The sequence below is a fragment of the Salmo salar genome, chromosome 05, assembly GCF_965601325.2.
Source record: "Salmo salar chromosome 05, fSalSal1, whole genome shotgun sequence".
NCBI classification, from domain to species: Eukaryota; Metazoa; Chordata; class Actinopteri; order Salmoniformes; family Salmonidae; genus Salmo; species Salmo salar.
In genome coordinates this window covers 84,972,268-84,996,364 of record NC_138295.1, presented here as the reverse complement: position 1 = coordinate 84,996,364, position 24,097 = coordinate 84,972,268, and the positions used below count along the sequence as shown (strand labels likewise).

At 43.1% G+C, this 24,097-nt stretch overlaps 1 protein-coding gene across 1 annotated transcript; it reads right to left on the bottom strand.

Moving 5' to 3' along the window:
• Positions 1 to 5,874: 5,874 nt before the first annotated feature.
• Positions 5,875 to 11,804, bottom strand: LOC106573372 (metastasis-associated in colon cancer protein 1). Its single transcript, XM_014148377.3, has 5 exons — positions 11,640 to 11,804; positions 10,193 to 10,318; positions 7,758 to 9,811; positions 7,406 to 7,594; positions 5,875 to 7,120 (listed from the first exon to the last, which is right to left on the bottom strand). Exons 2-5 carry the CDS (start codon positions 10,308 to 10,310, stop codon positions 6,917 to 6,919), a joined length of 2,565 nt encoding a protein of 854 aa, XP_014003852.2. The 5' UTR covers positions 10,311 to 10,318; positions 11,640 to 11,804; the 3' UTR covers positions 5,875 to 6,916.
• Positions 11,805 to 24,097: the final 12,293 nt, after the last annotated feature.

The following is a 24,097-nucleotide window of genomic DNA, read 5'->3' as shown; positions in this document are numbered from 1 at the left end:
ACACCACATAAAGACAGACCTAAGACACCACAACACTACATAGAGAGACCTAAGACACCACAACACCACATAAAGAGAGACCTCAGACACCACAACACTATATAAAGACAGACCTAAGACACCACAACACTTCATAAAGACAGACCTAAGACAACAACACTACATAAAGACAGACCTAATACAACAACACTACATAAAGAGAGACCTAAGACACCACAACACTACATAAAGACAGACCTAAGACACCACAACACTTCATAAAGACAGACCTAAGACACCACAACACTACATAAAGACAGACCTAAGACACCACAACACTTCATAAAGACAGACCTAAGACACCATAACACTTCATAAAGACAGACCTAAGACACCACAACACTTCATAAAGACAGACCTAAGACACCACAACACTACATAAAGACAGACCTAAGACACCACAACACTTCATAAAGACAGACCTAAGACACCATAACACTTCATAAAGACAGACCTAAGACACCATAACACTTCATAAAGACAGACCTAAGACACCACAACACTTCATAAAGACAGACCTAAGACACCACAACACTTCATAAAGACAGACCTAAGACACCATAACACTTCATAAAGACAGACCTAAGACAACAACACTACATAAAGAGAGACCTAAGACACCACATAAAGAGAGACCTAAGACACCACATAGAGACCTAAAACACCACATAAAGAGAGACCTAAGACACCACATAAAGAGAGACCTAAGACACCACAACACTTCATAAAGAGAGACCTAAGACAGCACAACACCACATAAAGACAGACCTAAGACAGCACAACACTTCATAAAGACAGACCTAAGACACCACAACGCTTTATAAAGAGAGACCTAAGACACCACAACACTTCATAAAGACAGACCTAAGACACCACAACACCACATAAAGAGAGACCTAAGACACCACAACACCACATAAAGACAGACCTAAGACACCACAACACCACATAAAGACAGACCTAAGACACCACAACACTACATAGAGAAACCTAAGACACCACATAAAGAGAGACCTCAGACACCACAACACTATATAAAGACAGACCTAAGACAACAACACTACATAAAGACAGACCTAATACAACAACACTACATAATGAGAGACCTAAGACACCACAACACCACATAAAGACAGACCTAAGACACCACAACACTACATAAAGACAGACCTAAGACACCACAACACCACATAAAGACAGACCTAAGACAACACATAAAGAGAGACCTAATACAACAACACCACATAAAGAGAGACCTAAGACACCACAACACTACATAAAGACAGACCTAAGACACCACAACACTTCATAAAGACAGACCTAAGACACCACAACACTTCATAAAGACAGACCTAAGACACCACAATACTACATAAAGAGAGACCTAAGACACCACATAAAGAGAGACCTAAGACACCACATAAAGAGAGACCTAAGACACCACAACACCACATAAAGACAGACCTAAGACACCACAACACCACATAAAGAGAGACATAAGACACCACATAAAGACAGACCTAAGACACCACAAACCTTCATAAAGACAGACCTAAGACAATAACACTACATAAAGACAGACCTAAGACAATAACACTACATAAAGACAGACCTAAGACAATAACACTACATAAAGACAGACCTAAGACACCACAACACCACATAAAGAGAGACCTAAGACACCACAACACTTCATAAAGAGAGACCTAAGACACCACAACACCACATAAAGACAGACCTAAGACACCACAACACTTCATAAAGACAGACCTAAGACACCACAACGCTTCATAAAGAGAGACCTAAGACACCACAAAACTTCATAAAGACAGACCTAAGACACCACAACACCACATAAAGAGAGACCTAAGACACCACAACACCACATAAAGACAGACCTAAGACACCACAACACCACATAAAGACAGACCTAAGACACCACAACACTACATAGAGAGACCTAAGACACCACAACACCACATAAAGAGAGACCTCAGACACCACAACACTATATAAAGACAGACCTAAGCCACCACAACACTTCATAAAGACAGACCTAAGACAACAACACTACATAAAGACAGACCTAATACAACAACACTACATAAAGAGAGACCTAAGACACCACAACACTACATAAAGACAGACCTAAGAAACCACAACACTTCATAAAGACAGACCTAAGACACCACAACACTACATAAAGACAGACCTAAGACACCACAACACTTCATAAAGACAGACCTAAGACACCACAACACTTGATAAAGAGAGACCTAAGACACCACAACACTTGATAAAGAGAGACCTAAGACACCACAACACCTCATAAAGAGAGACCTAAGACACCACAACACTACATAAAGACAGACCTAAGACACCACAACACTTCATAAAGACAGACCTAAGACACCACAACACTACATAAAGACAGACCTAAGACACCACAACACTACATAAAGAGAGACCTAAGACACCACATAAAGAGAGACCTAATACAACAACACTACATAAAGAGAGACCTAAGACACCACAACACTACATAAAGACAGACCTAAGACACCCCAACACTTCATAAAGACAGACCTAAGACACCACAACACTACATAAAGACAGACCTAAGACACCACAACACTACATAAAGACAGACCTAAGACACCACAACACTACATAAAGAGAGACCTAAGACACCACATAAAGAGAGACCTAATACAACAACACTACATAAAGAGAGACCTAAGACACCACAACACTACATAAAGAGAGACCTAAGACACCACAACACTTCATAAAGACAGACCTAAGACACCACAACACTTCATAAAGACAGACCTAAGACACCACAACACTTCATAAAGACAGACCTAAGACACCACAACACTTCATAAAGACAGACCTAAGACACCACAACACTACATAAAGACAGACCTAAGACACCACATAAAGAGAGACCTAATACAACAACACTACATAAAGAGAGACCTAAGACACCACAACACTACATAAAGACAGACCTAAGACACCACAACACTTCATAAAGACAGACCTAAGACACCACAACACTACATAAAGAGAGACCTAAGACACCACATAGAGACCTAAAACACCACATAAAGAGAGACCTAAGACACCACATAAAGAGAGACCTAAGACACCACAACACTTCATAAAGAGAGACCTAAGACACCACAACACCACATAAAGACAGACCTAAGACACCACAACACTTCATAAAGACAGACCTAAGACACCACAATGCTTCATAAAGAGAGACCTAAGACACCACAACACTTCATAAAGACAGACCTAAGACACCACAACACCACATAAGAGACCTAAGACACCACAACACCACATAAAGACAGACCTAAGACACCACAACACCACATAAAGACAGACCTAAGACACCACAACACTACATAGAGAGACCTAAGACACCACATAAAGAGAGACCTAATACAACAACACCACATAAAGAGAGACCTAAGACACCACAACACTATATAAAGACAGACCTAAGACAACAACACTACATAAAGACAGACCTAATACAACAACACTACATAATGAGAGACCTAAGACACCACAACACCACATAAAGACAGACCTAAGACACCACAACACCACATAAAGACAGACCTAAGACAACACATAAAGAGAGACCTAATACAACAACACCACATAAAGAGAGACCTAAGACACCACAACACTACATAAAGACAGACCTAAGACACCACAACACTTCATAAAGACAGACCTAAGACACCACAACACTTCATAAAGACAGACCTAAGACACCACAACACTACATAAAGAGAGACCTAAGACACCACATAAAGAGAGACCTAAGACACCACATAAAGAGAGACCTAAGACACCACAACACCACATAAAGACAGACCTAAGACACCACAACACCACATAAAGAGAGACATAAGACACCACATAAAGACAGACCTAAGACACCACAAACCTTCATAAAGACAGACCTAAGACAATAACACTACATAAAGACAGACCTAAGACAATAACACTACATAAAGACAGACCTAAGACAATAACACTACATAAAGACAGACCTAAGACAATAACACTACATAAAGACAGACCTAAGACAATAACACTACATAAAGACAGACCAAAGACAACAACACAGCATGGCAGCAACACATGACAACACATGAACTCTGTCTCTCATGCTGCTGACCAGTCTGGCAGAGAAAGAAAGAATACTGCCCTGCAAGCTGGAGGAGTGATATCATCCCTCTTTTTACATGTATATGAAAATACATAGTAACAATTTATTGTTTCCTCAGTGCAGAATGAGGGGTTGGTGTTGACTGTTACTGTACATTTACCTCCATGTAGGGCCGGTTTCCCAGACACTGATTAAGCCTATATAGTCCTGGACGAAAAATGACTTTCAATGGAGATTCACTGTTGAGATGTATTTTTAGTCCAGTACTAGAACTAATCTGTGTCTGGGAAACAGTCCGATAGTGCTTAAGTTGTAATATAGGATCTCAGCTATTGCCCCGCCTTTTAAAGTGCACATTCAAGTGTCGGTCAGAGTCACAGATTCCAATTATAAATCAAGTTAAAGTTTCAGTCAGTGCGGGCAATTGACTTCAGTGTATCCTCCACTCTGGTGTTTTAAAGGACTCTTTGTGCCTCCACCCTCGCATGGCAAAGTTTTGACTTGGTCAGCCTTATCTGGGATCGGCCCGGACTTCCATTTCAGTGGGGAGAAATTAGATCGCCCAATTAATCCCAGAGATTTATCCATCAATCACTTGATGTTTTGCCCAGTGAGATGTAGTCTTCCCATGTTTAAATGAAGTGTCGCAGCTCCATAATTAATCTGCACTTGATGCTGGTCCAGTAACATGTCACTGGTCCACTATCTGGATGGAATATTACCAGGATATTGAATAAGACCATTGTCTCTCTGTTGTCAACAACAGATGAACTATAAATCATTTCAATGACAAGATATTTCAGTAGTTATGATGTAACAGCCATTGTTTAAAGCTATTCAGAACATCTTTTTGCTTTAGGACTGTAAATGTATCAGGAAGGAGATACATACAGTATATTATATATTTATTTGTTCTTCTATTTTAAGCCAGAATGTATGCAGTCATAACATTTACCTGTAATACAGAACAGAAACAGGATAGACATCCTGAGCTTTCCCGTTGCCAACGCCAACAGATAAAGACTAAAGACCATACAATGCAACTCTCAGTTGAAACCAGCTTAAATAAACAGAGGAGAGAAAGTCAAACTAAAAAGGTCAACAAGAGTAAGTCAACAGAAAACACACAGCCAGGAAATTCTAGGACAGGATTCAATTCTGTATAGGGTTCAAGGACAGGATTCATTGCTGATAAATTGGGGAGATAGGATTGGGAATTTCAGTTTCAGGTCTTTTAAATGAAGGGTTTCCTCTGTGGATACAACCTGGCTGTACAGAGAATGTGATCTAGGCCTATGTAATTAAAGTGTTATTTCCATGGTAAATCAAGTCGTTTCAATCATCCCCCTCTATGAACAGACTTCAGTATTAAGGTCAATGGAGTCCCTAACGGAACCCAAATATTGTAATTTATCTTTAACTGAACGGATGTGACATGTTAGAGACCAAAGTGAACCGCATGACACTACTCGTAGTATCTTGTCACATTATTACACTACCCACAATGCAAGACACAGACCCTTACTGCTCACTATCCCTGCTACTCTTACAAGACAAGACATGTGACTCACAACCTGGTGATGAACTAGAACATAAATAATGGGTCTTCTCAATTAACTACTTTAGTTGACAATTCATTGAAAATAGATATATATTACTTATCTATCAAAATGTAAGTAATATTTATTCATACTTCATACACACCAGGTCACCATTTCAGTTATAAATCTTCATTGTGAAATATTATATTTCAGATAAATCACAACAAGGTTGTTTTACATTATATTACATATTTAAAATATATTTCAACATAATATGCTATTTTCAAGTAGACAACACTAAATGCACTGAAAAAGGTTTCAATGGATGGGCTTAAGACACGGAGTTAAAAAATATCAATCTAAATACTGAGGATTGGATTTGGCAGATAAAACAAATGTAATCCCTTCCAACCTTAATCAAAATGAGCGTAAATACAGCCTCTAAAATAAATGTAAAATGTAATGAAAAACCAGGGGGACTTCATGTAACATTGTAACATAAAATATAAAGGTATAAAAACGTGTGACAACTGGAAGCGCTAACTCTACTGTATGTTACCTTACTATTAATGTAAAATCAATAACAAGCACTAACACATAGTGTCAAACAGAAAAACCCAAAGTAACAGGCCTCAATATAGTTTCTGCTGTTTTGTCTTAAGAAATGACGTCAAAGGAAGCAAATATCTGTTAGACAAATTATCAAAACGAATCCTTTATAAAAACTCATGTAAAGACAAATATGGTTAATATGGCTGAGATATGTTCGTTTGCATCCTGTGTAACAGAATGTGTTCATACACTGGTTCTGGCTTTGTATGAACAAAATCTAGCAATATAGTTTAAGTATCTGCCCACAATGAAAAATGTAATATAGCTATAATTATGTTTACGACATGAACTGAACTCTAAGAAGAAACTCTGACAAAGTGGGTAAAGACACGGCACAATACAAGAACAAACATTGACTTAATCTTCGCCTCACCCTCTGCATCGTAACAAGGACCTCCATATTCAAAGATAGTGGGAACTGCACAGTAAGCTTTATCAAAGGGCCTCTGTGGCCTCAGTTCTACAGTTCTTACCCATTTGAGCGCTCCAGCGTGCTCATTCTGCTCCTCAGTGGGATTCTATGGTTCTATGGTTTGGGGAAGGCCGAGACCCTGAGGATCTCCAGACAGTTGACTGCGATTAGCGCCCCGGTCAGCTGCCTCCACTGTCTGGTGATTGGGCTCTTCATCTTGTCCAGGGCCAGGTGGAGGTCCTGGATCATGTCCTGGTAGCCCTCCCCGTACAGCTGGCTCCATGAGTACAGGAAGTCATAGGCAGGTTTCCACATAGACTACAATAGAGAGAGGAAGATCCACAAGTTCAGTTCAGTTGATAGTTGGGGAATCTATCAAATCAGAGTTTATTCGTCATATGCACAGGATACAGCAGGGTGTAAACGGTACAATGAAAGCAGTGGAAATAAATCTATAGCCCATCTATAATGGACTATACAAATAAAAGTATTGGTACAGCCTTCCTAATCCTTGTCTGTTGATCCAATGAGATCATGAATGGGTGATCTCCTAAGAACAACACATTTTCCTAAATACAACAAATAAAAGTAAAATGAACTAACCACGGCGCTAACTTCTCCACTCTTCCCCCGGTGTGGTGCCTCGTAAGCAGCGATCTGAGCACTGGAGAGTTTCCCCAGCCTCTCAGCGAGCTCCCTCCACCTGATACCCAGCTCCACCGCCGTGGACAGGATGACCATGTTCTGGATCAGATGAGCCACTAGAGCCTGAGAGTCCATCTTCAACAGACCCTAGGATGGAAAAAGCAACATACAAAACACTTACTTGAAATGCAATAAATGAAGCGCATTTGGCAAAGAGAAAAAGTCATTCAAAATAAAAGTCAAGCTGGTTTGAAGATTCTTCTCTAAACCTGAGACCTATCAAACATGCCCCTTCCTTTTCTACACTTACGATCATGAGCTTGTGCTGGAACTTCTTCTTGCTGTTCTCGGTGTGGCAGTCCTCCTTCAGTTTCTCCAGCACGCAGGCCACCTTCTCAGCCTCTGTTTCAGCATGTCTCCGTGTGATTGTGTCGAGCAACAAGCTCGAGTAGCCCAGGGCATCAGCGAAGCCCCTCCAGCTGGGGATGTGTTTGGTCACCAGTGTCTGGATGTCTGAGTAGATGTAGGTGAGCTTCTTGAACGGCAGTGCCATGTTGTCCAAGAGGGTCTCGGTGGTGAAGTCAGTGCCATTGAAGTCGATCACTTGGTCTCGGGTGATGAGCTTGACGTTCTTGCAATGGACCAGGCCGGTCCTGCCTCGGAGGAAGCCGATGTACCACTCCTTGACTTTGGACTGGCCCACCGACCTCACGGTCTCTCTGGAAAGGAGAGCCACGGTGTCACCCTTGAAGTACTCCAGGAGGTACTCCACTCGCGGTTGACGGAGCACTGACTTCAGTGCCACCCCGTAACACTGCACCTTCACAGGTCTGGTCCCGAATTTGGGGAACTCTGGGACGGATTCCTCCGGTATAGCTAGCGATTGACACATTTTGTTTCGCATGGGACCTCGCTTTTCAGAGTGAATAGGTGCCGCTGCAGGGGAAGACACCTGGAACTCTGCTACAGTGACACTGTTTGAATCCCTCACCTGGAAGCGTAGTTTAAAGGAATCCATCTCCCCATTGCCCATCTTGGCCAGCTCAAGAGGCAGGTGAATGACTTTACCCAGTTTGAGTAGCCCTTGTCTCACCTCTTTCCTTTTATCCTGGGCTTTGACTTCGAACTTTGACGCTATGACGGAAGTCGCGATGTGTAGGTCATTCAGTCTCTCTGGGCTAAACTGGTGCTTCTCCCAGAGCTGTAGCACCAGAGGGGGCAAGTTTCTGCTGCCCCTGTGGATATCTGAGAACGGAAGCCTCGGTGGAACGTTATCGTGGCAAGAGACGACCACGACCACTTTGAAAGATGGATGGATATACTTTGGGCCATAAACGGCGACGGTGACTTGACGATCCAGGTAATCCCAAACGGATGTAGCAGGGGGCTGGATAACCGAGGCCTCTGCGGCTACAATAACATAGAAATTAGACTTTAAGTCTTGAAGATTCATCTGCATGATGTTCTTGTAAATGTAACAGTCCTTGACTTTCTGATAAGGTCCCTCTCTCTTGTTGGACACTAGTCCCACAAATGTGGTCATGACCTGACTTATGGGATCCTTCTTGACCTCCGCGACCATTTTCATTTCCAGCGAGATGGATTCCTTTCCGCTCGTGTTGCTGAGACTCACCTCCAGGAGCGGACTCACGGTTGTCATGTAGTTGTTGTTCAGCCCGTGAGGGGGCTCCAGGATGGCTTTCAGTGCAACCTCCTGAACCTCCCCAGCAGGAACATGGCCCTCTGGAATATGGGCGGTAATATCCGAGTCTGGTAACTGTAGTGACCCTCCGTTGTGACCTATCTTGCAGACTATCTGAGAGTCGGTGGCTTGGGTCTGGGCCCATCCAGGACTCTGACTCATCAGGCCTAGGTCAAGACATGACCTCGTTAGCTGCCTGTGACTCAACCAGGCCATTTTGTAAGCCTCCCGGTCATTTTTCAACCACTCAAAATCTGCATTCAGAAATGGGCCTGCTGACAATTTGAAGCTGTTTTCCCTTTTCGGTTCCTTTCTCTCCAGGTCGCCGAGAATATCCGAGGCACTCTTCCATCTCCCTGATTGTCTTATGCTCTTTCGCTTGGTATCCGCAAAATGGACGAAGTTTGTTTCGTCCGAAGATGTGCTACTGGCATCAAAGTTCTCACTGTCAAACAGAGTTGAAAGTTCATCTTTCTGTATTGATAGATCAGCGTTCATTAACGTTTTGTCATTGTTTGTGTGTAAAATGTCATCCAAAAATGGATTGGATATAGACAGTTTGTTCCAGAATGGATTTGTGGTTTGACTTCCATGTTTGACCTCCGGCTGCAACACAGGCCACTCAGAATGTTTTGTCACTTGATTTATTATGTAACTACTCCCTGTAAAAATACAAAATATCTGTGTCAAATCAAAGCCTTACTTACTAATATAAAACATACATATGAGCGCATGGTAAAATCACACAGAATGGGCTTCAATACTGGTTGTTGCTCTTTAAACAGGCATTATTTTAAATGAAGGTACCACTCAAAGGAGCTACTGTACAATACACATAATGCAATCCGATATTTGAAATTGTTTCATAACCAGGGTTGCAAAAATCTAGTAACTTTCCCAAGACTACCAGGTTTTCCAAAAATCCCGGTGAATCTTCCAACTGGGATCTCTGGAAAACCTGGGAAAGTTACCTGATTTGTGGAAACCTATTAATGACATCTAGTTCAAAGACAATATATTTCATAAACGTTAGAGTAGGCTACCGTTTAAATTGTTGATGTTCAGCGTTCCAGTGTCGTCTAGATCAATCAACGTCCCCTCAGATTTGCTCCTAATGAGACTTCCTTGGCGACGAAATGACTTTGCTCTGACAGCTGCCATCTTCACATCTGTAAACATTAAGATTCATAAGTTACATACACAATTACTACACCTCAAATTGCAATCAGTTCGCATAATAATATAGAGTACACAGTATAACCTATATACTATTTTGCTGAATTCGGAGGGTTGCCGTGGCTCGAATTCGGGTCCAGCGGCTGTCAAGCCAAGACCTTAATCGCTATGCCAAGAGGTCCGAACCACTTGACAAAGTCGCTAGGTGTCAAGTTAAGGTCGCTAAAATATATAGGCCAATGTCGTACACTGTTATATGTTTTCTACCCTGGCTGTTTATTCTATAACGCGTGGCTACAAACATGATAGTTTAAGAATACGGATAAAGTAGCCAACAGCGGAAGCGAAAGAAAAGCCTATGAAAACACAGAGAAACAACCTATCTAGATAGGCCTACAGTTTCTTTCGTTTACCAAAAGTAGTTTTGTGGTGCCGTAGTAGGGATGGCCGATACCTCGAATTTATATTTTTAGGCCATATGGCCCAGCTCTATGCCATTGTTAGTCCATTTCCTCCACACTGGTTCAGACCTGAGATTCTTTACCTGGGGCTACCTGTGGGTTTAGTTTGAGGTAACATATTTTATAGAGCAGAAAGCATGAACTCATTCAGACTGTCATTTGTTTGCGTAAAGGGAGACTTCTTATCATTCATGTATAGCCTATGTTGCTGTCGCAGTGAGTCAGTCATAATTAATTTGGGTTGTACACGAGTGCACACAAACAGGTTGCTCTTGTCTGGGATTCAACAATCAGTTATTCCGCAAAGCCGCTTCTTGAATGTGTGGGTGGGTGGGTGGGTAGCCAACCCTCCTGCCAAATTTCACCTTATCTCGAAATACAGAAGCCTAGTTCAGGCGCACCTGTTGGATAGCCTACCTTATCGTGGAGAAAATATATAGAGACAGAGCTAGATGTGAATAAACCATCATCATCAACATTAGGCTACATACAGTATGACTACTGTAATAGTTGTTTTTTCCCATGTAGAAATGCTGCTCCGCTGTCTCTGCCATATTTACAAAAATACCGTTTCCGCAGAGTCAACAGGTGTATTACAAACGCTCGCTTGTGCGCTTCAACTACGGTAAACCAGTGCCTATGTAGTTCTGTATGATTATATATATATATATATATATATATATATATATATATATATATATCCTAGATGTCAAACGTTCAAACACAAGATAGACCAACCTGTACTATGTTCATACAAATGTTATGATTCCGTTCGGCTACTAGATTTGCACACTTGCCTACAATTTCCAACGTCGGTAGAAACAGCAGAAACATTGTAACAATATTTACTTACCATGTCTCCCCAAACTGTGTATCAGAGATTTCGGGGAATCTCACTTTTGATCAATGGTAATAAGGTTTCCACCATAGCCTTATTTAGACACTAACTTTTTTTTAGGAAGCGAGTCAGACCAAATCATATCTTTACACCTTCAAGCCACAACTCTCGCCTTCTGTTTGCTTTGAAACTACAAGCATTCCGGGACTAGTAGTTCAAAAACAATGAAGCTACTCTTCAAATGAGCTGGTTTAACTTTATAATAAAACTACAATATCCCTAATGCAATCCTGTATTTACGCAAAGAGTGTTGCAACACCTAAAACTGCAGCAGAAACTAGGTAGTTTCAGTGTTCTGTCATTACGGTAGAGACACTTTTTTTCTCCCGCGGATGCAATTATGTGAAGGGCAGACAGTTCAATTACAAAATTGGCCTCATCATGCATAATCATTTAAGCTATTATAAATTATGGGTCATAACACATGTATAAGCTATTTACTGTTTGCTTTAAACAAAGAGTTTTGATTACAAGTTATATATTGAGTTACTCAATTAGTTAATGTAGTGTATTGCTTGAAAGTTTTGTCATCACTTGTAGCCTAATATGGCCTAGATAGCCTACATTAAATGTACAGTACCAGTCAAAAGTTTGGACACACCAACTCATTCAAGGGTTTTTCTTAATTTTTACTATTTTCTACATTGTAGATTAATAGTGAAGACGTCAAAACTATGAAATAACACATATGGAATCATGTAGTAACCCAAAACGTGTTAAACAAATCAAAATATATTTTATATTTGAGATTCTTCAAATAGCCACCCTTTGCCTTGAAGACAGCTTTGCGCACTCTTGGTATTCTCTCACCCAGCGTCATGAGGTACTCACCTGGAATGCATTTCATTTAACAGATGTGCCTTGTTAAAAGTTAATTTGTGGAATTTCTTTCTTTCACAATGCATTTGAGCCAATCAGTTGTGTTGTGACAAGGTAGGTGTGGTATATGTATATAAGATAGCCCTATATGGTAAAATACCAAATCCATATGATAGCAAGAACATATAAAATTAGCAAAGAGAAACCAAAAAAGTATTTTAGATTCTTCAAAGTAGCCACCCATTGCAATGATGACAGCTTTGCACACTCTTGTCATTTTCTCAACCAAGTTCACCTGGAATGTTTTTCCAACAGTCTTGAAGGAGTTCCCACATATGCTGAGCACTTGTTGGCTGATTTTCCTTCACTCTGCGGTCCAACTCATCCCAAACCATCTCAATTGGGTTGAGGTCGGGTGATTGTGGAGGCCAGGTCATTTGATGCATCATTCCATCACTCTCCTTCTTGGTCAAATAGCCCTTACACAGCCTGGGTCATTGTCCTGTTGAAAAACAAATGATAGTCCCACTAAGCACAATCCAGATGGGATGGAGTATTGCTGCAGAATGCTGTGGTAGCCATGCTGGTTAAGTGTGCCTTGAATTCTAAATAAATCACAAACAGTGTCACCAGCAAAGCACCCCCACACCATCACACCTCCTCCTCCATGCTTCACGGTGGCAACCGCGATGTCACCCGTTCACCTACTCTGCGTCTCACAAAGACAGTGGTTGGAACCAAAAATCTCAAATTTGGACTCATCAGACCAAACCACAGATTTCCATCGGACTAATGTCCATTGCTCATGTTTCTTGGCCCAAGTAAGTCTCTTCTTCTTATTGGTGTCCTTTAGTAGTGGTTACTTAGCAGCAATTTTACCATGAAGGCTTGATTCACACAGCCACCTCTGAAAAGTTGATGTTGAGATGTGTCTGTTACTTGAACTCTGTGAAGCATTTATTTGGGCTGCAATTTCTGATGCTGGTAACTCTAATCTACTTATCCTCTGCATCATTGGTAACTCTGGGCCTTCCTTTCCTGAGGCGGTCTTCATTAGAGACAGTTTCATCATAGCGCTTGATGGTTTGCACTTGAAGAAACTGCACTTGAAGAAACTTTCAAAGTTCTTGAAATTTTCCGCATTGACTGACCTTCATGTCTTAAAGTAATGAGGGACTGTCAGTTTTCTTTGCTTATTTGAGCTGTTCTTGCCATAATATGGACTTGGTCTTTTACCAAATAGAGCTATCTTCTGAATACCACCGTTACCTTGTCACAACACAACTGATTGTCTCAAACACATTGAGAAGGAAATAAATTCCACAAATTAACTTTTAACAAGGCACACCCGTTAAATGAAATGCATTCCAGGTGACTACCTCATGAAGCTGGTTGAGAGAATGCCAAAAGTGTGCAAAGCTGTCATCAAGGCAAAGGGTGACTACTTTAAAGAATCTCAAATATAAAATATATTTTGATTTGTTTAACACTTTTTTGGTTACAACAGGATTCCATATGTGTTATTGTATAGTTTTGATGTCTTTACTATTATTCCACAATGTAGAAAAGAGTAAAAATAAAGAAAAACCCTTGAATGAGTTGATGTGTCCAAACTTTTGACTGGTACTGTATGTGAATAACATTGTGATCCTCTCTCTTAGTATAAACGTGGGTGTTTCTTCCAGCCAATGACTTTATGCACATCTTATGTTTGTGGTGTTGAGTTTGCACTCATATATCTTGTCTAAACTCAATATCCAAACCCAATATCCAAACTCAATATCCAAACCTAATGTCCAAACTCAATGAAAAGTTGAAGTGGCTGAATTGTGGCCAGAACCACTATTATTGTGGCCAGAGCTGATGTGGTGTCGTGCTGACCTTGGCCTCTGAAAGTAGCTGGTGTTGGAGGAATGCGACTAAGCTCTCCTGAGTAGATTATGAATGTTAATTTTTTATGGGGAAAAGACGGTCATACAGCACCTATTTAAAACTCTGGGTAGCACATTCAATTATTGTGAAAGGCAAAATGCAAATAAAACTTCACTTACAGATTAAGGTTATGCCCTTTTGGTGCTCAGCCCTCAAATTAATGCTTTTTTAAATAAAATATGATTGATAAAATATTTCAGTATGGTACATATCATACCCCTGAAACTGGTACTGTAGTAGTCGATGCTTTGGACAACTCTACTGACAATGACGTGAAGGAAGTGAGACAGATATGCCTCCTACTGGTCATCCTTAAACAAACTCGCATCACAATGCTGGTTCGATACTATGCTGTTGAGAAAGTTGACTAAAGTCTGCTCTCTAGTGGTGCTCTTAAGGTGTTGTTGTGCCAGGATAAAAATGTACTTGACTGACTGTACATTGAGTGAAAACGTCTTTCCCCCTCATATAGAGCCTTGCCACTCAAAAATGAGCCATGAGCATCATCATAAGGCCCGTTTATACCTGCCACTAACATGCATCCTTTGTCCTGATCTTGTCCCAATCTTGTCCTGATCCTATCCGTTTACACTTATAAAATCTGATCAAAATCAGTTCATAATGCATCTGTTAATCATCTACACCTGTCTAAAAATGTGGCCACAATCAGAATGTGGACAAGATCAAGACAAGGGACGCATGTTAGAACCAGGTATAAACGGGGCTAGAGTCTCTGTGGAAAGTAGCAATATGTGAATCACTTTGTATTAAAGGGATAGTTCACCCAAATTACAACATTACTTACATCAGTGGTTCCCAACCAGGGCTACTTGGACCGCTATGGGTACTTGACCTACACACAGAGGGTACTTGAGAAGACTCATGAGATCATAGGCCTACTGGTAAATGGCACATGAGAGGCTCCTTCAGGGGCACTCCGGGCAGAGCAAAATTAAATTGGTGGTACAGTAACCAAAAAAGGTTGAGAACCACTGAAAGTCATCTATGAGCCAGAAGAGACTGTATTCAACAGTTCAAATATTTTTTTACTGTTAACTTTGGGGCAGCAGCATGTTCGAATTGCATGAAGATAGTTTACCCAGATGTTTTAATGTAACCTTTTTTAATTGAACCTTTATTTAACTGGGCAAGTCAGTTGAGAACAAATTCTTATTTACAATGACGGCCTACACCGGCCAAACCCGGACGACACTGGGCCAATTGTGCACCGCCCTATGGGACTCCCAATCAGGGCCAGTTGTGATACAGCCTGGATTCGAACCAGGGGGTCTGTAGTGAAGCCTCTAGCACTGAGATGCAGTGCCTTAGACCGCTGCGAACTTCAGACCAGCAACATTTATGAATTGCATGGCCAAACCAGCTAGGAAGGAGAGAAGTACAGTACCAGTCAAAAGTTTGGACACACCTACTCATTCCAGGGTTTTCTTTATTTTTTATATTTTCGACAATGTAGAATAGTAGTGAAGACATCAAAACTATGACATAACACATATGTAGTCATGTAATAACCAAAAAAGTCTTCAAAGTAGCCACCCTTTGCCTTGATGACAGCTTTGCACACTCTTGGCATTCTCTCAACCAGCTTCACCTGGAATGATTTTCCAACGGTCTTGGAGGAGTTACCACATATGCTGAGCGCTTGTTGGCTGCTTTTCCTTCACTCTGCAGTCCAACTCATCCCAAACCATCTCAATTGGATTGAGGTCAGGTGATTGTGGAGGCCAGGTCATCTGATGCAGCACTCCATCACTCTCCTTCTTGGTCAAATAGCCCTTACACAGCCTGGAGGTGTGTTGGGTCAATGTCCTGTTGAAAATCAAATGATAGTCCCACTAAGCACAAAGCAGATGGGATGGCATATCACTGCATAATACTGTGGTAGCCATGCTGGTTAAGTGTGCCTTGAATTCTAAATAAATCACAGACAGTGTCACCAGCAAAGCACCCCCACACCATCACACCTCTTCCTCCATGCTTCACGGTGGGAACCACACCTACTCTGCATCTCACAAAGACAGTTGGAACCAAAAATCTCAAATGTGGACTCATCAAACCAAAGAACAGATTTCCACCGGTCCAATGTCCATTGCTCATGTTTCTTCGCCCAAGCAAGTCTTGTCACGCCCTGATCTGCTTCATCTGTCTTTGTGTTTGTCTCCGCCCTCTCCCAGGTGTCGCCCATCTTTCCCATTATCGCAGTGTATTTATACCTGTGTTCTCTGTTTATCTGTTGCCAGTTCGATTTGTTCGTAGAACCTACCAGCATTTGTTTCCCTGCTCCTGCCTGTTTCTTGGTCCTGTTTTCTAGTCTTTCCCAGTTTTTGACCCCTGCCTGCCTGACCCTGAGACTGCCTTGCTGTTCTGGACCCTTACAACCTCTCTGGATTATTGACCCCTGCCTGCCTTGCCCTGTCGTTTGCCTGCCCCTGTTTAATTAAGGAATAAACTTTTGTTTCTTCAACACTGTCTGCATCTGGGTCATACCTTAAACGTGATAGTATGAACTGGCACTGACTGACCCAGCAGACTCGTACCAGCTTCGCAACGCCCACTCCTCCCAAGGATCCACCATTGGAAGGCACGAGGAGTTGCCTCGTGGTCTTATGGAAGGGTTCCAGACCTTGGCCGAACATCACGACCAAGCATTAAACACATTGCTCGAGCAATTCCGTGGGTTGGCTACTATGCAGTCTACCACGACAGTAACCTCCCAGCCCCTCAGTAACCCAGCTGGTAGCAGCTCCACACCCCGGTTTCCCGGGAACCCCGCTTACCTCCCCCGGTGTGCTTCGATGGAGAGTTGGGCACCTGTTGGGCGTTTCTCGCTCAGTGTTCACTCATCATGGAGCTGCAGCCTTCCTGCTTCCCCTCAGACCGCTCTAAGATAGTGTATCTCATCAAGCTGATGTCCGGGAGGGCCCTCGCCTGGGCTACAGACGTATGGGAACAACAGTCGGCCGTTTGCTTCAGTCTGGAGGAATTTATGGCGGAGGTGAAAAAAGTTTGAGGCTCCGTTGTCCGGGAGAGTGGCTGCCGGGAAGTTACTCCAGCTTCAGTGTGACAGACGGTGGATTTCCGCACGCTAGCAGCGGAGGGTGTCTGAAACCCAGAAGCGCTGTTTGACACGTTCTTGCACAAATTATCGGAGGAAGTAAAGGACGAGCTTGCAGCCCAGGAACTACCAACAGATCTCGACTCACTCGTTGCCTTAACCATCCGGATCGATTGACGGATAGGGGAACGTAGGAGGCAGAAGAAGTCTGATTGCGGTCCCAATCACTCACTCAAGGATCCCAACTTGCATCTGATGAACTCCGGAAGTCCACGGCATCTACGTCCCAGAGAGGATTCCGAGCTTACCCGAGTTCCTCCGAGAGCCTTCGAAGACTGCCAATTCACCTCTTCCCGAGCCGATGCAGCTTGGCAGAGCTAGGCTGTCTCTAGCCAAACGCATACGAAGACTTAATACCCAGAGTTGTCTGTATTGTGGTACTGCCGGTCATTATGTGTCTACCTGTCCCTTCAAGAGACCTAGCTCATTTGAGTGAGTACTCTGGTGGGTTTTACGGATACATTTTCTTCTCCCCTCACTTGCCCCCTTCTCCATGCCATCCTGTTGTGGGGCGACCAGTCCAAGTCTCTCCAGGTACTCATCGATTCGGGGGCAGATGAGAGCTTTGGATGTTACCTTGGTGTCTGAGCTGGGCATACCACTCAACCCCTCTACATTCCCATGGATTTCAGAGCGCTGGACGGGTGTTCCATAGGCCGGGTCACCCACCATACCACCCCCATCAACCACGAGTGTCAGGGAACCACAGCGAGACGCTCCGATTCCTGCTAGTTAAGTCTCTGCAGGTTCCCATGGTATTGGGATTCTCTTGGCTCCAGCGACACAATCTCTCTATTGACTGGTCTACTGGTGCTATAGTGGGCTGGAGCCCATTCTGCCACGCTCATTGCCTGAAGTCAGTTCTGCCTGCCCCAGGACGTCTTCCTGGGGGCTGGAAAATTGCCCCGGACCTCTCCGCCATTTCCGCGGAGTGCCAGGACCTCCGGGAGGGGTTCAGTAACGCCCAGGCCACTTTGATTCCGCAGCACCGACCAATTACATTTACATTTAAGTCATTTAGCAGACGCTCTCATCCAGAGCGACTTACAAATTGGTGCATTCACCTTATGATATCCAGTGGAACAACCACTTTACAATAGTGCATCTAAATCTTTTAGGGGGGGGGGGGGGGGTTAGAAGGATTACTTTATCCTATCCCAGGTATTCCTTAAAGAGGTGGGGTTTCAGGTGTCTCCTACAATGTCTAGCCAGACGTGCTGGCACGCCGCTATAGCCCTGCGACTACACCCCCACAAGTCGAGACCATTCTCCCATGCTCCAAGATCATTAGCCCCTCTGCTGTTCGTCTTCTTTTGCCCTGTACCCTCCGTATACATCCTGCTTGTCATATGTCTAGAGTTAAACCCATGTCTCGCAGCCCTTTGCCTCATCTCTGAGTTCCAACGCCGGAATCCTGTTCAACCAAGTATGGCGCTCCTGGGGGGGGGGGGGGGGGGGGTGGTACTGTCATGCCCTGATCTGTTTCACCTGTCTTTGTGTTTGTCTCCACCCTCCTCCACGTGTCGCCCATCTTTCCTGTTATGCCCTGTGTATTTATACCTGTGTTCTCTGTTTGTCTGTTGCCAGTTTGTTTCATCCGTAGAACCTATCAGCATTTGTTTCCCTGCTCCTGCCTGTTTCTTGCTCCTGTTTTGTCTTTCCCAGTTTTTGACCCCTGCCTGCCCTGACCCTGAGACTGCCTGCCGTTCTGGACACTTGCCTGCCTTGCCCTGTCGCTGGCCTGCCCCTGTTTAAGGAATAAACTTTTGTTTCTTCAAAACGGTCTGCATCTGGGTCATACCTTAAACATGATAAGTCTCTTCTATTTGGTGTCCTTTAGTATTGGTTTCTTTGCAGCAATTCGACCATGAAGGCTTGATTCACGCAGTCAATAACATTTACATTTACGTCATTTACGTCATTTAGCAGACGCTCTTATCCAGAGCGACTTACAAATTGGTGCATTCACCTTATGATATCCAGTGGAACAACCACTTTACAATAGTACATCTATATCTTTTTTGGGGGGGGGGGGGGGGTTAGAAGGATTACTTTATCCTATCCCAGGTATTCCTTAAAGAGGTGGGGTTTCAGATGTCTCCGGAAGGTGGTGATTGACTCCGCTGTCCTGGCGTCGTGAGGGAGCACCATTGGGGTGCCAGAGCAGTGAACAGTTTTGACTGGGCTGAGTGGGAACTGTGCTTCCGCAGAGGTAGGGAGGCGAGCAGGCCAGAGGTGGATGAACGCAGTGCCCTTCTTTGGGTTTAGGGACTGATCAGAGCCTGAAGGTACGGAGGTGCCGTTCCCCTCACAGCTCCGTAGGCAAGCACCATGGTCTTGTAGCAGATGCGAGCTTCAACTGGAAGCCAGTGGAGTGTGCGGAGGAGCGGGGTGACGTGAGAGAACTTGGGAAGGTTGAACACCAGACGGGCTGCGGCATTCTGGATGAGTTGTAGGGGTTTAATGGCACAGGTAGGGAGCCCCGCCAGCAGCGAGTTGCAGTAATCCAGACGGGAGATGACAAGTGCCTGGATTAGGACCTGCGCCGCTTCCTGTGTAAGGCAGGGTCGTACTCTACGAATGTTGTAGAGCATGAACCTACAGGATCGGGTCACCGCCTTGATGCTAGCGGAGAACGACAGGGTGTTGTCCAGGGTCACGCCAAGGCTCTTAGCACTCTGGGAGGAGGACACAATGGAGTTGTCAACCGTGATGGCGAGATCATGGTACGGGCAGTCCTTCCCCGGGAGGAAGAGCAGCTCCGTCTTGCCGAGGTTCAGCTTGAGGTGGTGATCCGTCATCCACACTGATATGTCTGCCAGACATGCAGAGATGCGATTCGCCACCTGGTTATCAGAAGGGGGAAAGGAGAAGATTAATTGTGTGTCGTCTGCGTTGCAATGATAGGAGATGATAGGAGCAATGATAGGAGAGACCATGTGAGGATATGTCAGAGCTAAGTGACTTGGTGTATAGCGAGAATAAACCTTGAATGAGTAGGTGTCCAAACTTGACTGGTCCTGCACGTGGCTGTAACGTGTATGCTAAGAATCGGGAAGCAAGTACAGGTAGTGAATTTAGTATATAACAGAACAAAACATGAAACACGATTAGTGTAGACATGAAACAGAATCAGAATCAATAACGCCTGGGGAAAGAACCAAAGGGAGTGACGGATATAGGGAAGGTAATCAGGAAGGTGATGGAGTCTAGGTGAGTCTCATGAGGTACAGGTGCGCGTAACGATGGTGGCAGGTGTGCGTAATAATGAGCAAACTGGCGACATCGAGCGCTGGAGAGGGGGAGCGGGAGTAGACGTGACAGTGGCAAGGGGTTAAGCTCTCTCACCTGGTTAAAAGTTAAAAGTGTGTACAGATGTAGAATCTTAATTTTACCTATATTGTCACAACAAAATAAGCATTTGAACGTTTAGGCCATAAATTCTGAGCAACAAAGGAGTGATCAAATTAAGATCCTACACCTGTAGATTATATCAGTGGGACTATTTACTTCCAGGGAGCCTAGTGGATGCAGGTTCCTGGTGCTTCAAATGCCATAGAAGGTTAATTTAATGTGAAGGAAGTTAATTTACTGTGTGCTATGTCAGGCCTACACATGTGTAGACTAGTATTGACTCTTACAATACAATTATATTTTAAGCTCTACTGATTCACAAACAATTGATATGCAAACATCATTCATTGTGATATAAAACGGTCTTTACTTCTTATGCTTTTCCAAATGTTGCATTTGAATGCAATATGAACACAGCATCTACTGTCCATAAGCTTCAATTAAGCCTTAACAGTTACATTTTGTCTAGAGTGGGACCAACAGCTGTTGAGAGAACATAGTTAGCCTGAATCCTATTTCTAGATTAAACAGTAGGGTAGTAGTTTATGTAATTCAATCTGGAATGCATGGTTATACAAGCCAGTATGTTCAGAGTTCATACATGTTGAACAATACAGTTCTCCAAATACTCAGACAAACTTGTTTTTCTAGATAGCATCTCAAACATTGTAGATAGCATCTTCTGCATTCTCGCCATGACCTGTGCATTATTCAAACACACGCACACAGTTGTGCACACACACGTACACATCAGGTATATCTCAGTGCCAGATCATACTGTATTTCCTCAACAACATGGTGTTAGGAGAGTTCATGTATCTTGAGTAGCACGATCACTAACATGTCATCAAAGTAATGAAGTTTTCCTGAGATTCGCCATTAAGTAGAGGAAAAAATCTGTAAGGGAAATCAGATCAATGTCAGGTTGATTAATCTGACTGGATCACTGGGTCGAGATTCTTAATATTAATATAATTAAACATTTAAATGCTCTTTTCCTTTGAGATTTCAGGATCCTAGTTGAGGACAATTTCAGATTAGCACTTGGATGCATTTCAAAGGTTATGAAAGTTGCTTGTCACACCGACAGAAGCAGAAATATGATGCCAACCATATGACTTTGAGGTGTGACAGCGCACCTGTCAGAGGAACTTCAATTCAAAAGTTCATACACTTATCACGTAAATCTGCGCTTGAGTGACTGACTGACTGCATAGAATGATTCACTGACCTCATGGTCTGAATAGTCGGTCAATGATATGGTCAATGCTATGCCACATATTGTAAGATATGAAAATGTGAGGCAATAGAAAAGAGAAATATTTTCACCATTAAAAATAACAATCATTTTTGAAAACCACTAAAAGGAAAACATTATTCAGACAATAACAGAGCTATCTTTAATTTATTGATGTAACGCTTGTCGGGGACCAAAGTGCAGCGTGGTAAGTGCTCATGATTTTTTCATTTTCAAGAAACACTCAAACAAAATAACCAAAAGGGAAAAACGAAAACACACAGTTCCGTCAGGCACATACGCTAAACAGAAAATAACCTCCCACAAAACTCAGGTGGAAAATAGGCTGCCTAAGTATGATTCCCAATCAAAGACAACGATAGACAGCTGCCTCTGATTGGGAACCACACTGGCTCAAAAACAAAGAAATAGAAAACATAGATATTCCCACCCGAGTCACACCCTGACCTAACCTTTACCACCTGCACTTGTGAAGGTGGTAAATTACCTTTTAATGACGTCAGACCGAGGTTCTGCGTCTGTCCTCGTGCTCCTAGATCTTAGTGCTGCTTTTGATACCATCGATCACCACATTCTTTTGGATAGATTGGAAACCCAAATTGGTCTACATGGACAAGTTCTGGCCTGGTTTAGGTCTTATCTGTCGGAAAGATATCAGTTTGTCTCTGTGAATGGTTTGTCCTTTGACAAATCAACTGTAAATTTCGGTGTTCCTCAAGGTTCCGTTTTAGGACCACTATTGTTTTCACTATATATTTTACCTCTTGGCGATGTCATTCGAAAACATAATGTTAAATTTCACTGCTATGCGGATGACACACAGCTGTACATTTCAATGAAACATGGTGAAGCCCCAAAATTGCCCTCGCTAGAAGCCTGTGTCTCAGACATAAGGAAGTGGATGGCTGCAAACTTTCTACTCTTAAACTCGGACAAAACAGAGATGCTTGTTCTAGGTCCCAAGAAACAAAGAGATCTTCTGTTGAATCTGACAATTAATCTGGATGGTTGTACAGTCGTCTCAAATAAAACTGTGAAGGACCTCGGCGTTACTCTGGACCCTGATCTCTCTTTTGAAGAACATATCAAGACTGTTTCAAGGACAGCTTTTTTCCATCTACGTAACATTGCAAAAATCAGAAACATTCTGTCCAAAAATGACGCAGAAAAATGTATCCATGCCTTTGTTACTTCTAGGTTGGACTACTGCAATGCTCTACTTTCCAGCTACCCGGATAAAGCACTAAATAAACTTCAGTTAGTGCTAAATACGGCTGCTAGAATCCTGACTAGAACCAAAAAATGTGATCATATTACTGCAGTGCTAGCCTCCCTACACTGGCTTCCTGTTAAGGCAAGGGCTGATTTCAAGGTTTTACTGCTAACCTACAAAGCATTACATGGGCTTGCTCCTACCTATCTTTCCGATTTGGTCCTGCCGTACATACCTACACGTACGCTACGGTCACAAGACGCAGGCCTCCTAATTGTTCCTAGAATTTCTAAGCAAACAGCTGGAGGCAGGGCTTTCTCCTATAGAGCTCCATTTTTATGGAATAGTCTGCCTACCCATGTGAGAGACGCAGACTCAGTCTCAACCTTTAAGTCTTTACTGAAGACACATCTCTTCAGTAGGTCCTATGATTAAGTGTAGTCTGGCCCAGGGGTGTGAAGGTGAACGGAAAGGCTGGAGCAACGAACCGCCCTTGCTGTCTCTGCCTGGCCGGTTTTCCCTCTTTCCACTGGGATTTTCTGCCTCTACCCCTATTACGGGGGCTGAGTCACTGGCTTACTGGTGTTCTTCCATGCCGTCCCTGGGAGGGGTGCGTCACTTGAGTGGGTTGAGTCACTGACGTGGTCTTCCTGTCTGGGTTGGCGCCCCCCCTTGGGCTGTGCCGTGGCGGAGATCTTTGTGGG